Consider the following 14,226-nt stretch of genomic DNA (forward strand, 5'->3'; position numbering starts at 1 on the left):
TCCCTGAAATTGGGGTTACAGAAACATGCAGGGATATTCCCTCCATCAAGTGCAGGGAGTCCTGCCAGGCCTCCATCAATTCAGTGCAGGGAGGTTTCTCCACCTATGCTGGGGCATTCCCAGTGGTCCGAGCTCCCAGTTCAAGTATTTCTTTCTCCTGGAGCTCAAAACATGTTTGTGAGGTCACCAAGACCCTCTTGTCCCATCCCTGTAATGTATTGCTCAGCAAAGTAATTTTGACTTGGAAACAGATTCTGAATGTAGGGTAGCCTTGTTTGGGGTGCAGGAGGAGCTGGGCTCTGGGGTGGTCTGTGCGTGCTCCTGGACCCGCTTTTCCCTGGATGAGCCCCCAGCAGCGTGTCCAGCACAGGGCAGCATTTCCCAGCCAAAGCTGTTTGTGTTGAGCTCCATCTGCACCCGTCCAAACGAAGCCGTAGTTTCTGTAGGGAAGCACATAAATAAATCCAAGAGTTTGAGAAGTTTACCATCCATGAGCGCCCGTGTTTTCCTGGGAAAACCTGGACGCGCAGTGCTGCAGCGGCTGAATCCACCTGCGAGTTCCCGACAGTGCCTGAGCCGCTCTGGACAAGTCTGGCTCCTGTTCGGGCCAGCCGGGAGCTCTGCTGGCTGCTGGGTGTCCCGCAGCTCTGCTGAAAATAAATCAAATATTACTCACTGAGCTTCCCAGCCTGCCTGCCCCAAAGAAAACATTTTGCAAGAGAAAATATAGTATTCCGGAGGCTTATCTCACTTGGTGGCAATTGTGGGTGTATAATTGAAAACCGAGTTGATCATTAGAGGTTCACAGAGATGCTGAATAGCCCAGTGTTCAGCGGTCTCTGCCAGCCACGGCCAATTTACATTAAAGGCTTGATTCCTTCACCAGCCCACTTCTCAGCCCCTGGGAAATCTCCTCCGTGCTTATTCCTCGTTTGCAAGGACTGTCTAGGGCGAGGAAAAGACTTGCCTGGCTCTGCTATCGCTGCTACCCAGGCTGAGCCAGGATATCCCTCACTGACCGTGGGCATTTGCAGGGGATTCAGCATCAGCCCCGTGTCCAACTGCCCCTATCCCAAACTGCTAGTCAGGCTTGACCCGCCGTTCCCTAAACGGTTACTTTTTAATGTAAAATTCCTTCTTCTTCTTTTTTTTTTTTTTTCCCCATGAATGAGAGGAGCCAGAGGTGTGGTCTCCCGGGAACTGAAGGGAAAACTGGATTAGGGGCCAAGGAGCTACAAAGCGATCGGGGAAATTACACTTGTTTGGGAGCAAAGCGTAAATATTAGAGCGACAATAATAACAATAACTGCCTGCCGGGAGCCACGGAGCTTTAGGGTGGAGGATTAAATGTCATGTGCGAATGTTGTCATCTGTGCTGGCAGAGAGGCATCAGTCCGGGAAGAGCCAGCGGTGCCTTCTTCCCTAATTCTCTTGGGACCGGTCTTTCTCGTCTTTCTCCGAGGTGTTTCCGTGACCGTCCAAGCTAAGCAACGCGAACCAAGTTATGCATCAGCATCCCTGCACAATCCCTCGCCCTCCCCCTTCCCTCTCTCGTCGCAAAGAAGCGACCGGCTGATCATTGTCGCATCCCCGAGCCTACCCTCCGGAGCTGAGAGAATTCGGGAATGTCCCGGGCTCGCTCCGCGGCGGCTCAGCTGCGGACAAACCACTGGAAAGGGGCCTGGGGGCAGCAGGGTCGCTCCTCACAGCGCTCCGCACGGGCGCGCAGGTGACGAGGGACCCTGGGCTGGGGAGCGCGGAGGTGTCGGGCCGTGTCCCGAGGGGCCGCCGGACTCCTGAGCGGCACTAGCGGTCTCGGCTTCGGCTGCGGCTGCGGCCCCGCTTCAGCCCCGCCCGGAGCCCCGCGGTGCCCGGCGGTCCCGCCGGAGGTGAGAAATGCGACAGCGGTGGGGTGGTGCCGGAGCCGGGGCAGGGGAACCCGAACGGGACCCCGCGGCGTCTCCTCGGTCCCTCCGCCCGGCTCCGGCCGCCGCTGCCCTCGCACTTGCGGAGCGAAAGTTTTGGGGGTTTGAGGGGAGCAGCCCGGGCCGCCCGCCGTGCCCGTGTTTAAAAGATCGCGGAGATATTTTCACACCTCAAACCGCGGCTCCCCTCTCCCCTCCAGCCCCCATCGCCTTGATTTAGCCCTTGGTAATTAATTTGGCATTTCAGAATAGCTACTGGGCTGGATAATGGCCTCATTCATCTCCCCAGCCTAATCTGAACAGAATCTGGAAGAAAAGCTTTCAGAAAGACAGAAACTGCCATTCGGCAACTGCTCAAAAGAACTGTCACTCCAGGGGAATAAATCGCTCCTGATTATTTCAACCCGGGTCTTCTCTGCTTTTCCAGCCGCTCGCGGTCCCGCCGGGGAACGGCCCCCGGAGAGCCAAGGAGGAGAAGAGCCGTTCGGGCTTTCCCCCTCCCTTCTCCAAGCCCGGGCCGTGCAGGGGGAGGTGGGTGAGGAGCAGCGCATTGTTCCCGGGGAGGAGGACGAGCTCCGGCACCCGAAGCCATTTGACTTTTAAAACAGGCTCCGGGCGCCGGGGCCGCCTTTCCTGCTGCTCCCGGTGCGGCTGAAATAAAGCTCTTGCCGATTCTCCGGCCCCGGGACTTCTCCCGGGCCAAACGCGGGGGAGCGAGGTCGCTCCGCTGTGCCCCGGCCCGGCCGTGCCCCGCCACCGCTCAGCCCCTGGGCCCGCACGTGGGCCGGCCGCGCTCCCGGGCAGGGACCGGGGCACCGGAGATGCTCCGGTGTGGTCCCAGCCGTGCTCCGTTCCTGGCGCAGGTACCGGAGATGCTCCGGTGTGGTCCCAGCCGTGCTCGTTCCTGGCGCAGGTACCGGAGATGCTCCGGTGTGTTCTCAGCCGTGCTCCGTTCCCGGCGCAGGTACCGGAGATGCTCCGGTGTGGTCCCAGCCGTGCTCCGTTCCCGGCGCAGGTACCGGAGATCCCGCAGGTGCTCCACTCCCGGTGTAGGCACCGAAGGTGCTCCAGTGCTGGTACCAGCAGTGTTCCGGCACCGGTGCTGGTACTGGAGATGCTTCGGCGTCTCACCGGGGCTGGCTTCGGCAAGGATCCGTCCTCTCCCGAGGGAGAACAGGGCCGGGGCTGGCTGGTGCTTCATTGATAGGAAAGTTAAATCCGATGTGGGGGGCGACCCGTGGAGGGCACGGCCTGGCGGCCCGAGCATCCTCCCCTTCCATCATCCCGGGACTGCCCCAGGCCTCTGCCCGGAAGGGCCCGGCAGGCTCGGGCCCGGGCCCGGCGAGCTGTGCCTCGTTCCCCGCGGAGCTGCTTACATGCATTTAACAGCTCGAGGGCGAGGTAATTAGAGGAGAAAGCCTCAGTAAATCACGTTAATGACCGCAAGAGCCATTACAAACCCCGGGGGTTGTGAAACACCGAATAAACCCAGCGAGAAGGGCAGGAGGGAGGCGAGAGCCGCAGCCCCGGGAACGCCGGCGGGCAGCACAGAGCCCCGCGCTCGGCAGGGCCGGGAGGTTGTTAAATTAACACCCTGCTAATGGGATTAGGCAGCACCTCAGCTTTGCGGGGATGTTCCGCGGAGGCCAGCTTTCCTTAGATTCACACAAATTTTTGCTGTGAAGCGGTGAAGGACCGTGCGGGCTTTGAGGGGCTGCCGGGCGACCTTTAGAAACCCTCACGGATTTTAAAGAAGCGCTGACATTTCAGCTCTGCCCTGGGCACTGGGGGCATTCCCGGGGCTGCGGTCTGGCTGGCAAGAGGGTCTAGGAGCGCCCGGAGCCAAACCCGGATCTTTCCCCGGAGTAACGAGAGTCCCGGCAGCGGCACCTGCTGCACCCCGAGCGGGCCCCGCGTGTCCCTCCCACGTACAGGAGCCGTCCCCTTGTCCCCCCGCAGCCCCGACACAGCCCAGACACGGTGGACAGGGAGCCCGTGGTGACAGCCGGTGCCGGACACGCGTGGCCGAAGGAAAAGCGCCAGGTGAGTAAAGCGGGGATCACAAACGACGAGCGGAGATGCTCATGGCAGGCACCTGGAGGCGTCTGTGGGCCCGATCTTGGGGCTCGGGGCTGGGGATTCCCATCCCCGTTGTCCGCACAGCCGCGCCGGGCCCGTCCGGAGCCGCGGCCGCCGCGCTGAGCAGAGCCCGCACGGGGCGGCGATGTTCCGGGGCCTCTCGCAGCCTCCGTCCCGGCCTGGCCCCATGGTCCGGGACAGCTCAGTCTAAATTACCCCACTCCCTCCTTGAGGTGCCCTCCTAGAGCTGAACGGGAGCGCACCCCCCATCCCAAGTCTGCAAATAGGGCCGCGATTCAGGAGTTGGGTTAAAGCTTTCTCCGGGGCTGGGGTATCCCGGGACTGTCCGTGAGTGTCCCGGGTGTGCCGGGCTCGGCCGAGTCTCTGGGTGGCTCGGGTGGGACCAGAAGGACCGGAACCCTCAGTCCCAGGCCAGCCTCATCCACATGCACACCCCCTCCTCTTCCTTCCGGAGGGCGCCGGGAGCGGGACGGAGGGGCTGTTTCCCGGGGAAGAGTTAACAAATCCCGGGAGCGGCGGGGCTGGGGGTGGCTGGGGGGGTCCGGCGGGAGCGATGGGGGCAGGGAGACTGCGGAGCCCCGCTGCCCTGCAGGGAAGGCGGTTGCATTGCCAAAGACACCCCGCTGGGCTAGCAGGCCCGGGAGCAGATTAATCAGGCACTAATTCAATTTACAACAACCACTTTTATTCAGCTCGGTGGCAAGGAATTCAAAGCGGGAAGAGGGGCGGGCGGAGAGGAGGGGGCGGAGGCCGGCCTGGGGCTCGCCGCTGCTCGGGCAGCCCCCGTCCCCTCGGGCCGCCCCGCCAGGCTCTCCGGGGAGGGGACGGCGCTGCCGTGCCAGGGCCCGGCCGCTTGAGTGACACGGCGTGGGCAGCGCTCCGAGAGAGGGCACCTCCGTTGGAAAAATAAAAGTGCCCTTTTAATCAAAGAGGGAGGGAAGGGGGGCGAGCAGGGCGGCCGGGAGCCGAAGCAGGGAAACTCCGCTCCCTCCCGGTACCGTCTGTTCGGGATGTCCATACCGTCCCCCCAGACTGTGTCCCTGGCCGGGATCACAGCGGGAAGAGAGGAGCCGCAGTGGATCCGGGGGGAAGCGGCCGTCGGGGGCGGCACTGGGGGCCCGCTGGGTGGGTGGGAAGGGGAGCCCGGAGCTGGGCCACGGCTCGGTGCCGGACAAGTGCCGCCCTTTAACCTCTTCCTCGCCTTCACGGGAGAGCCGACAAACGGCAGAGCAAGGTGGGGAGCGGCAAGAGGCTCCGCGCAGCCCCTTGTTCCCGCTCTGTCTCTTCACCGAGATCAGCCCCCTAAAACAACCTGCCGAGCGTCGCCGGGCCCGGTAGTTCCCGTGTCGTGATTTTCCTCCATTCAACCTCCCCAGCACCGCGTTTTCTGTCCCCGGGGCTAAGGCTGTGAGAGCCCACTCGGGTCGGTGCCCCTACTGATCGAGCCGAGGGGGGCAGTCCCTGTCCGGCCCGGTGGAGAGGGGCAACCAGCAGGGACCAGGTGAGAGACGTCCCCATGCTGATCCTCCCCGGCGTTCCCACAGGTGAGCGTGGGGCTACTCCCGGGCGCTTCTCCCCATTCCCGCTCCACGCCCACGGAGCATCCCCAGCTGCAAGGGGGCAGGAGGCCCCGGCTCCTCCAGCCCCGTCGGGGGCACAGAGGCGCGGGGGGGGAGGACAAGGGCCCTTGCCCGGCTCCTCGGGGCGGCTCGGGAGCCCCGCGGTGGAGATGGCGCCCATCACCGCGATGTCGAGGCGGGCTCCGTCCCACTCCCATCCCCCCCCCCCGCCCTCCCCGAGGCCTGTGCGCGTCTCTGGCTGAGCCGCCAGTGGATGTCGTTGTTCTGTTCCTTGAGCGCGATGTCACTCCTTTAGCATGACCTCAAACGCGGCGGGGGCTGGGACCGCCAGTCATTCTCCGTGCGAGGGCCGGGGCGGGAGGCAGGCGGGACCCAGCCCCGCCGCCAGCCCCACTTTTGTGGTGCCGCCGCCGTCGCGGGCTCCCCTTTCTCCGCGGGGCTGGCCGCGGGGCGGGCGATGCTCCGGGCTCCCTGAGCCGCCGCACCGCGTCCCCGGCCGAGCTGCCCCGCGGAGCGGCGCGCTCGAGCGGCGGCTCCCCGGTCTGCCCCGTGTCCCCCTCCCCGCTGTCCCCACGCCGCGCGGAGGTCGCGCAGGATGCCGCGGAGGGGAGCGGAGGCGCCGCTGGCCCTGCTGCTGGCGGCGGCGTGGCTGGCGCAGCCCCTGAGCGGCGGCTACCACGGCGTGAGCATGTTCGCCGTGCAGACCGCCCAGCCCGACCCCTGCTACGACGAGCACGGGCTGCCCCGCCGCTGCATCCCTGACTTCGTCAACTCGGCCTTCGGGAAGGAGGTGAAGGTGTCCAGCACCTGCGGGAAGCCGCCGTCGCGGTACTGCGTGGTGACGGAGAAGGGCGAGGAGCAGGTCCGCACCTGCCACCTCTGCAACGCCTCCGACCCCAAGCGCGCCCACCCGCCCTCATTCCTCACCGACCTCAACAACCCGCACAACCTGACCTGCTGGCAGTCCGACAGCTACGTCCAGTATCCCCACAACGTCACCCTCACCCTCTCCCTCGGCAAGAAATTCGAGGTGACCTACGTCAGCCTGCAGTTCTGCTCGCCGCGCCCCGAGTCCATGGCCATCCACAAGTCCATGGACTACGGCAAGACCTGGGTGCCTTTCCAGTTCTACTCCACGCAGTGCCGCAAGATGTACAACAAGCCGAGCCGCGCCGCCATCACGAAGCAGAACGAGCAGGAAGCGGTGTGCACCGACTCGCACACCGACGTGCGGCCCCTCTCCGGCGGCCTCATCGCCTTCAGCACCCTGGACGGCCGCCCCACCGCCCACGACTTCGACAACTCGCCCGTGCTGCAGGACTGGGTGACGGCCACCGACATCAGGGTGACCTTCAGCCGCCTGCACACCTTCGGCGACGAGAGCGAGGACGACTCCGAGCTGGCCCGCGACTCCTACTTCTACGCCGTGTCCGACTTGCAGGTCGGCGGGCGCTGCAAGTGCAACGGGCACGCGTCGCGCTGCGTCCGGGACCGCGACGACAGCTTGGTGTGCGACTGCAAGCACAACACGGCCGGCCCCGAGTGCGACCGCTGCAAGCCCTTCCACTACGACCGGCCCTGGCAGCGAGCGACGGCGCGGGAGGCCAACGAGTGTGTGGGTGAGTTAGGCCGCGGGCGCGGAGGTCCCCGGAGGGGAGGTGGAGGGAGGGCAGAGCAAAAGAGCCGCGGGGGACGACAGCGAAAGGCACAGGGACATCCAGGGACACGCCGAGCAGCGCGGGGACAACCAGGGGCACGGGGAGCCGTTCGGGGACACTCAGGGTGATGGATTGGAGGAGGACGCTGAGGTACCGGAGGGCGTAGGGATGAGGTCGGGACACCGAGGGACCGCGGAGCAGGGATATGAAGGCACTCGGAAGCGCAAGGGATGGGACACTGAGGTACTCGGGAGCCCGCTGGTGACAACACCGAGGGACCTCCAGGTGCAAAACAGCGGGCACAGGGAACCTGAGACCACCGAGCAGAGCACAGGAATTTGGGGCAGGGGATACCGAGAGCCGTGGAGCGTGGGACGGGGACACCGGAGGCACCCGGCGGCGCGGGACGGGCTTAGCGGGGAAATCCGATGGGCAGAGCAAGGGGAAGATCGGAAACGCGAGGCAGGAGAAGCCAAGGAGCTCGGGAGAGGGGATAAAGGACATTCAGGATTCCGGGAAAACGCTGTTCGTGTCCGGGGAAGCGCAGAGGGCTGGCCAGGCAGTGTCTCCCGTCCCGGATAGGTCCCGGCCGGGGGGACCGCAGCCCACGGCCCGGCTCCGGGGATCCCGGAGCTCGCCAGGTAGCCCCGCTCTCGTCTCCGGGACACGGGCTCAGAGCCGCCGCAAAGCCCGAGAGGCTCCGCGTCCGGGCGGGACGGCGACGGGCTCTGGCCCTTTCCAGAGAGGGAAAGCGGCCGGGAGCAGGGTAGCGAAGCCCGGCAAAGCCTGCGGCTCCCGTCCCTGCATCCTCAGGAGGTGCGGGCGGGCCTGGGAGGCGGCGGCGGGGACCTGCACGAGCCGCAGGACCGAATGAGAACAGGGCAGCAGCCAGTTCGTTCCATCTCGAGCGAGAAACGCGCGCCGTACTGGCTGTTCCCGGGCGGGGACGGAGTGTTCCTTGCCGCTGCCGAGGTGGATAAGGGTTAAGGGTTTCGGGAGTTCTTCGCCGTGAGTCCCTACACATCCCGCCGAATGTTCCCTCCGATTTTCCACCCCCGCTTCCCGGCGTGATCCCCGCGTGCTGCTGCTCCTTTCCTGCGGTTTAGGGGGCCGGTGCTCAGCCGTGTGACCGCGGGGACCTGGCCCCAGGGCTGGGATGCCCCGGACTGGGCTCGGCTCCCCGCGCAGGCACCCCCCGGCCCCGCGGAGCGCAGCCCCGGGTCCCGCCGCCGCCCTGTTTACACGGAAAACACGGCCCCGTCTTCCAAAATATTTGCAGCTCCGACGATAGGAAAAAAACCCTCGCCGAGCGGCCGGGGTTGGCCGCCTTTTTTTTTTTTTTTTTTTTTTGTTTTGTTTTGTTTTGTTTTCTTTCCCTTCTTTTAATTTTTTATATTTTCCCCAAATCACAATCAGATGTGTCTCTAGCAGAGAGCGCAGTTTCTTCGCCGGCATCTTCAGCAGGGAAGCACGGCCGAGCCGGGTTATCTGGCGGGGAGAGGGGCCCGCTCCCGCAGCCCGTTGCACCGGGGCACACGCGGTGGCGACTCCGGGGGGCGGCCGCGGGATCCCGGCAGCTTTGGGGCGATGCTTGGCCCCGCCGTGGAGCCGCGGATCCCGTCGGGACGGGGGAAGGGGTCGGGAGATGCCGCGTCCCGGGGCAGAGCGGCGGGTGTCCCTCGGCTGCTGGGGTCAGCTCCGGGTTTGCTTTTCCGCCGTCCCGCGGGTCCCGCTGCCCGGCAGCGCTCGGGGACGGAGCTCCGCGTCTCTCTTGTTTCCCAGTGCTGTCTCTTGCCCACAGCGAGGGCAGGGGGCAGGAGGGGTCCCGCTCTCCCAACCTCAGCTCCGCTCCCTGCCTGCAGAGTTACCGCTATCAGCAATGCCGTAATTTTTGGTGCGGTCTCTAGGAGCTATCGGACCCTCGGTCTACTCTGCAGGATCTCCAGCTGCTCCTGAAAACGATTCTATTCATTTATTGTGCTGGCGCCGTGCTCCTACCATCCTTCTCCCTTCCAATTTATTTCCAATAAAAGGGAAGCAAGTTCCCAGTTTCCAGTAAAACATGTCATTTTTATGCCAGGCTTTGCATTTCAGACCATGTGCAGTCCTAGCCGCGTCAGATTTCTGCAAACGAAAATCGCTCTGTTTTTTCCTTTTGCACCGGCTTTGCTCGGAAGTGAATGTTTTGCAAGGATGAAGCTACCGTAAAACAATTTTCCGCAGCCCAGTCCTGCTGCTCCTTTCCTGGGGCCGCACCTATCAGTCTGTAAAACCAGCCACGGCCAAAAACCCGCGCTGCCCTGCCAAGCCCACACCGCCTGGAATAATCCCCCCAGATAAAGATCACAATAACCCCATTCAACTCCCACTCGCTCGCTCATGACCGTCGGCCCACCCTGGTTTCTCTCGCAAATCCCAAGAGAAAGTCAGGCCCCGGGTCAGCGGGGGCTGCAGAGCCGCCTGCGCCGGGCAGGGGCAGGGGACGAGCGGGGAGATGCTGCTGCCGCACGCTGGAGGCTCCTTCCAGCTCTGCAGAGGGGATCAGAGTGGCCAGAGCCGCCGTGCTGAGGGAAAGGTGAATCAACCAAATCAGCCGAATTTGCATCAAGTAACGGTGGGAGAACTGTTTGCATTTTTTTCCACTGAATTTACTTTTTTCCTTTCTGGAAAATCGATTGTTTTGTTTTGTTTTGTTTTTTCTTTTTCTTTTCATCCAAGGAGAAAAATTATAGAATGTGTCTGCTTTGCTTAAAAATTTGGGTGTTTTCTTTGGTAAGCCCATTCCCCCTGCCAAAACTGAATCTTTGTTCCTGTTCATGCTTATTTGGGGCTGAAAAAGAAATGCTCTGGAGTTTCTGACAGAAAGTCAAAATTTCCCATGGGAACGGTTTTTGCCAGCCAGATCGAATTTTTCTTCATAGCTCCTTGTGAGATCCCAGCACTACATGGGGAAAGGACAGGGCTTGTCCCAAGGAGACATTCTCCAGGGATCTGCTCCTGCAGAGCCTTTCACAGTTTCAGGTTCCCATCAGCTTTACCTGGCAAGTAGCTCACGCACGTAGAGCTTGGCCTTGCGGTCCGGTTTGGCCAGGCGCCTGGGAGCCAGAGTGCTCCAGGGAGGACTCAGCTTGGAGAACAGCTCGGAGGTCTGTTCTCCATCCTGCCTCTCTCCAGCGCCGCTGGGCTGCCTCTTTGCTCAGCACTGGTCCAGCCCAAGCCCCCTTCTCCAGCCCAGTTTGTCCTGATGCAGTTCCAGCTCCCCCGGGAGAGGAGATTGCAGCTGGGAAAGGTCTGAAGTAAAGCGCTGTCAGAGCTCAGCTGCTGGTGAGCTTGTGTGGACACAGGAAAATACAGGCAGGGTCTTTGATCAGATTTAGCATCACTAAAATACAACAGGCACTATTCCACAATTTCTCCAGAACCATGGTGTTATTTAAGACGCTGGGAATGAACCCAGACAAGCACCCTCCGTTCAGTTTGCATAGAGCACCTTTGCCTTGGATAAAGCACTACTGGACAAGCCCAGGTTGTATCCTGCTGACAGGCACTTGGAGAGCTCCAGACTCCATTCCCAGTGCCGGCTCTGGATCTCCACAGCCTTTCCCCCATGGAGCCAGGAGATGCTCCCGGCACCTGCACGTGTTCCTGACGTCAGCGGTGGCTGCAGGTGCTGGGCGCTGCTCGGATTTTGGCCCTCTGTGCTGCCTTGAGAGCGTTTAACAAACCCGGGAGCGAGCGCAGGGAGAGAAAGGAAACACATTGTGTTCCCAGATAGGGGATTTGGCACAGGCAGCACGGGGAGCCTGGTGGTGGACAGGCTCTGCTCCGCTGCCGAAGGGTTCCCAGGCTGGGATGTGTCTCATGTCAGAGCAATTTCCGAGCAAGTTTCTTATTCAGCGGAAAGGAAACTTCACCTCAGACAAGGAGTTGACCAGGAACTCTGAGAGAAGCACCCACCAAACACTCCCAATGAAAAACTTCCTTCCAGTCAAACCTGGGGCTTTATCACCTCCGTGGTGGTCCAGGGAGGCATTTGTAGGGCAGTGCTTGCTAAAATAGCAAACGGGGCCCCTCCACCCTCATCACAACCAGGAAATCAAATCCTCACACCCAGCCAGCTCCTCTCGCTCTGCTCTCACAGAGGAATGGGAGGGAATTCATGCCAGGGAGTTCCTGGTGCCCCTTATTAAATTCAAGTGATCCCTTTCCTTTACCCTGCACTAATCACCTCCACCTCCAAAACCTTCCCAGTTCCCATCCTGTCTATAACCATTTTCCCCAGGTTGGCACAGTGGGATGTTGGGGAGCCCCATGAGATGATTCCTTCCCATTCTCCTTGGCCTCCAAATGGAAGAAGGAATCAAGCTGTTGGTGACTTTGTCACTGTCCCACTGGACAGTCCCTGCAGGAATTGCTTGTAAGCCAGTGCCTGTCTGCAAGATCCAGGCAGAGCAGGGCACCAGGGTGAGGCCTGGGCCACCAGGGGCTGACCATGGCTCACAGAGGCTGAGACACATCTGACCAGGAAGGGCTGGGCTGGTGGGAGATGTCCTTTCTCTCTTCTCCTCTCCCAGAGCGGTTCAGGGCTTTGCAGATGGTTTGTCCTGAGGGGGACAGAGGGACAGAAGCACTGGCTGCAGCAGTGGCAAGGGGAGTGTGGGTGGGACTGGCAGAGCTGACAGGGACCTGGCCACACAGGGGCACATCCACTGCACCCTCTGCCCCTTCAGTTCCATGGCAGGGAAAAAGTGGCTTTGCAAATCCCTCTGTGAGGGGAAAAGGAGTATGAGTGTGCCCATGTTCAGCCTGCTCATGGCCATGTCTGTTCCAGAGGGATGGGGAACGTTACAAGCATCCATCCCTTCTTGCTTGGAGACACAGGCACATTTGCAACCCGAGCAGAGGGGCTCTGAGCACGATACCCAGAGTCCCATAGAGGATCCCCAGGGTCCCACAGAGAATCTCCAGGGTGCCCGAGCAGGATCCCCGCAGTGTAACATCCTTTGTCCACCTGGGGCAGGCGCTGGGCTCCTGGATCTGGCAGCACAGCACAATTCTGCCTGTGGCTGCATCCAGCCAGGGTTCTCAGGTAGAGTGTGGAGCTGGTCTGTGGTGGTGCTGCCTGTTACCTCTGATGATAACAGAAATGCTCATAATTTCTGATATCCAGGTTTGTCTTGGGCCTCAATTTCCCCCCTTTATAAGGAGTAAAGGGAGGCTCTGTAAAATCCTTTGGATTTGCGTTGAGAAAGGCAAAAAGCGTTATTGCAGCATCCTTGTACTCAGGAAACTGCAACTTGGGGCAGCTTCACCAGCAACTGGAGCAGACCCTGCAAGGGCTGGGCTTCTCGTGGCTCCATGTGCCATCATCCATGGAGTCACAGGTCCTTTCCAGCCCCTCCTGGTGCAGCTCCCAGCGGATTGTGCTGCATGGGGAAGCGCACGAGCAGGGGTAACTGTATTGCTGAGCAGATGGGTGCTGTAGCCATAGAAATTTGGGCTCATGAGCTGCTGAGGCTCCCATTGTAGCCTCCCAAGGGAGCCTCGCATGGGCAGAGCTTTCTCACAGGCTTTTATTCTCAGGAAGCTTAAAGTTAAACTGATTTCCAACAGAAAGGTTTTTACACCAACAAACAAACAAACAAAAAAGCGCAGTTAAGGCTAAAACAAAACCAGGCTTGGCACTCCGGGTTGGACACTTGCCTTCCCTTGAGCTTGTCCACAGCTAATCTCTGCCCTCTTCTTTCTGGGCCAAATCATGTCATCCTTATTCAGCCTCCGCTGTCCTCGCCTCGCAAACTCCCTGTGCCTGCCCGGGGGGATGTGCTGCCTCTCCAAGGATGGAGCAAAAAGCACTCGAGGGCTCTGGAATCCCCATTGCATGTAAAATCACTCCCAGGATTCTGGTATTTCCATCTGGCCTGTGAAGTGGGAGCAGTTGGGCACATGAATTTGCCTCTATATTCTTAATTTATCTCCCCTTCATCCTCAGGGATGGAGATGGGTTTTTGTGACCATGGAGGATTGATGCCTTTTTGGCATTGCCTGCCTTTTGTGACACCCAGCTTTTTGGTAGTGGTTTTGGAGGCTCTTGTGCTTTTTATGGGACTGCAGGATTTCATTCCAGGAGTCCCTGGTGTCTCTTATTAAATTTAGGTGATTCCTTTTCTCTACCCTGATTAATCACCTCTACCTCAAAAGTCTTCACAGTTCCCATCCTGTCTGTAACCTTTGTGTGGTTGGGCTGTGCAAACAGAGTTTTACTGAAGAATTTCTGGAGGATTTCAGGGTGCCGTGTTGAGATTTTTCATCCACCAGTTTTGTCCTGGGGGACTTCCAGGGGAAAGGAGATCATGGGTCAGGATGGCTGGAACAGTCTGGCATTGCTGAGGCTGTAGATCATTTGGCCCCTTGTTGCTGTCAAGCAGCAGAAAAAAAAGCCCAAAGCAGCCCCAGAACCCATCAAACCCAACATCCAGCCCTTCCTAGAGAGCGCTGGCACAGCTGCCTGGGGCACAGGACTCCATGGCAGGGCTGTGTCCCCCAAACACGGGGGGTTCACAGAGTCAACTACCAGGATGGTTTTTTTGCAACACGTTCATGGTTGCACCGAACAGACCCCCCCCCCCCCCACCCCCGTTTTTCAGGAGAGAAGGGAGAGGATTTGCTGCCAGGATCAGCCCGTGCAGAGGGCTCAGAGCCGGGCTGGGGCTCGGCGGTGGCACAGCCACATCTGCTCCGTCCCCAGGGTGCCTCTGGAGCAGCGGCTGCCGTTTGGCCTCTGCCGCTGCGATCAGCAGGAAACGTTTGCTTTGCATAAGCCGAGCTCCCGTCCCGAGCATCCCTGCCAGATCCCCGCTGCTTCCCGCACGGAGCGGGCACAGCCGGGGCTGGCACGGCTCAGCCTGGCTCTGCAGCCCAGCGGGAGGGGACAAGCTCTGTGTCTGAGCAGGGATCACAGCA

At 60.9% G+C, this 14,226-nt stretch overlaps 1 protein-coding gene across 1 annotated transcript in view; it reads left to right on the top strand.

Moving 5' to 3' along the window:
* The first annotated feature begins 6,200 nt into the window (after window positions 1-6,200).
* The window catches only part of NTN1 (netrin 1), an 87,352-nt gene continuing 79,326 nt past the window's right edge, over window positions 6,201-14,226 (top strand). Inside the window, exon 1 of the mRNA XM_033077119.1 lies at window positions 6,201-7,224. Coding sequence (XP_032933010.1) covers window positions 6,201-7,224 — 1,024 coding nt within the window. The remainder of the gene's footprint in view (window positions 7,225-14,226) is intronic.

Source organism: Catharus ustulatus, chromosome 20 (genome assembly GCF_009819885.2).
Source record: "Catharus ustulatus isolate bCatUst1 chromosome 20, bCatUst1.pri.v2, whole genome shotgun sequence".
Classification (NCBI taxonomy): Eukaryota; Metazoa; Chordata; class Aves; order Passeriformes; family Turdidae; genus Catharus; species Catharus ustulatus.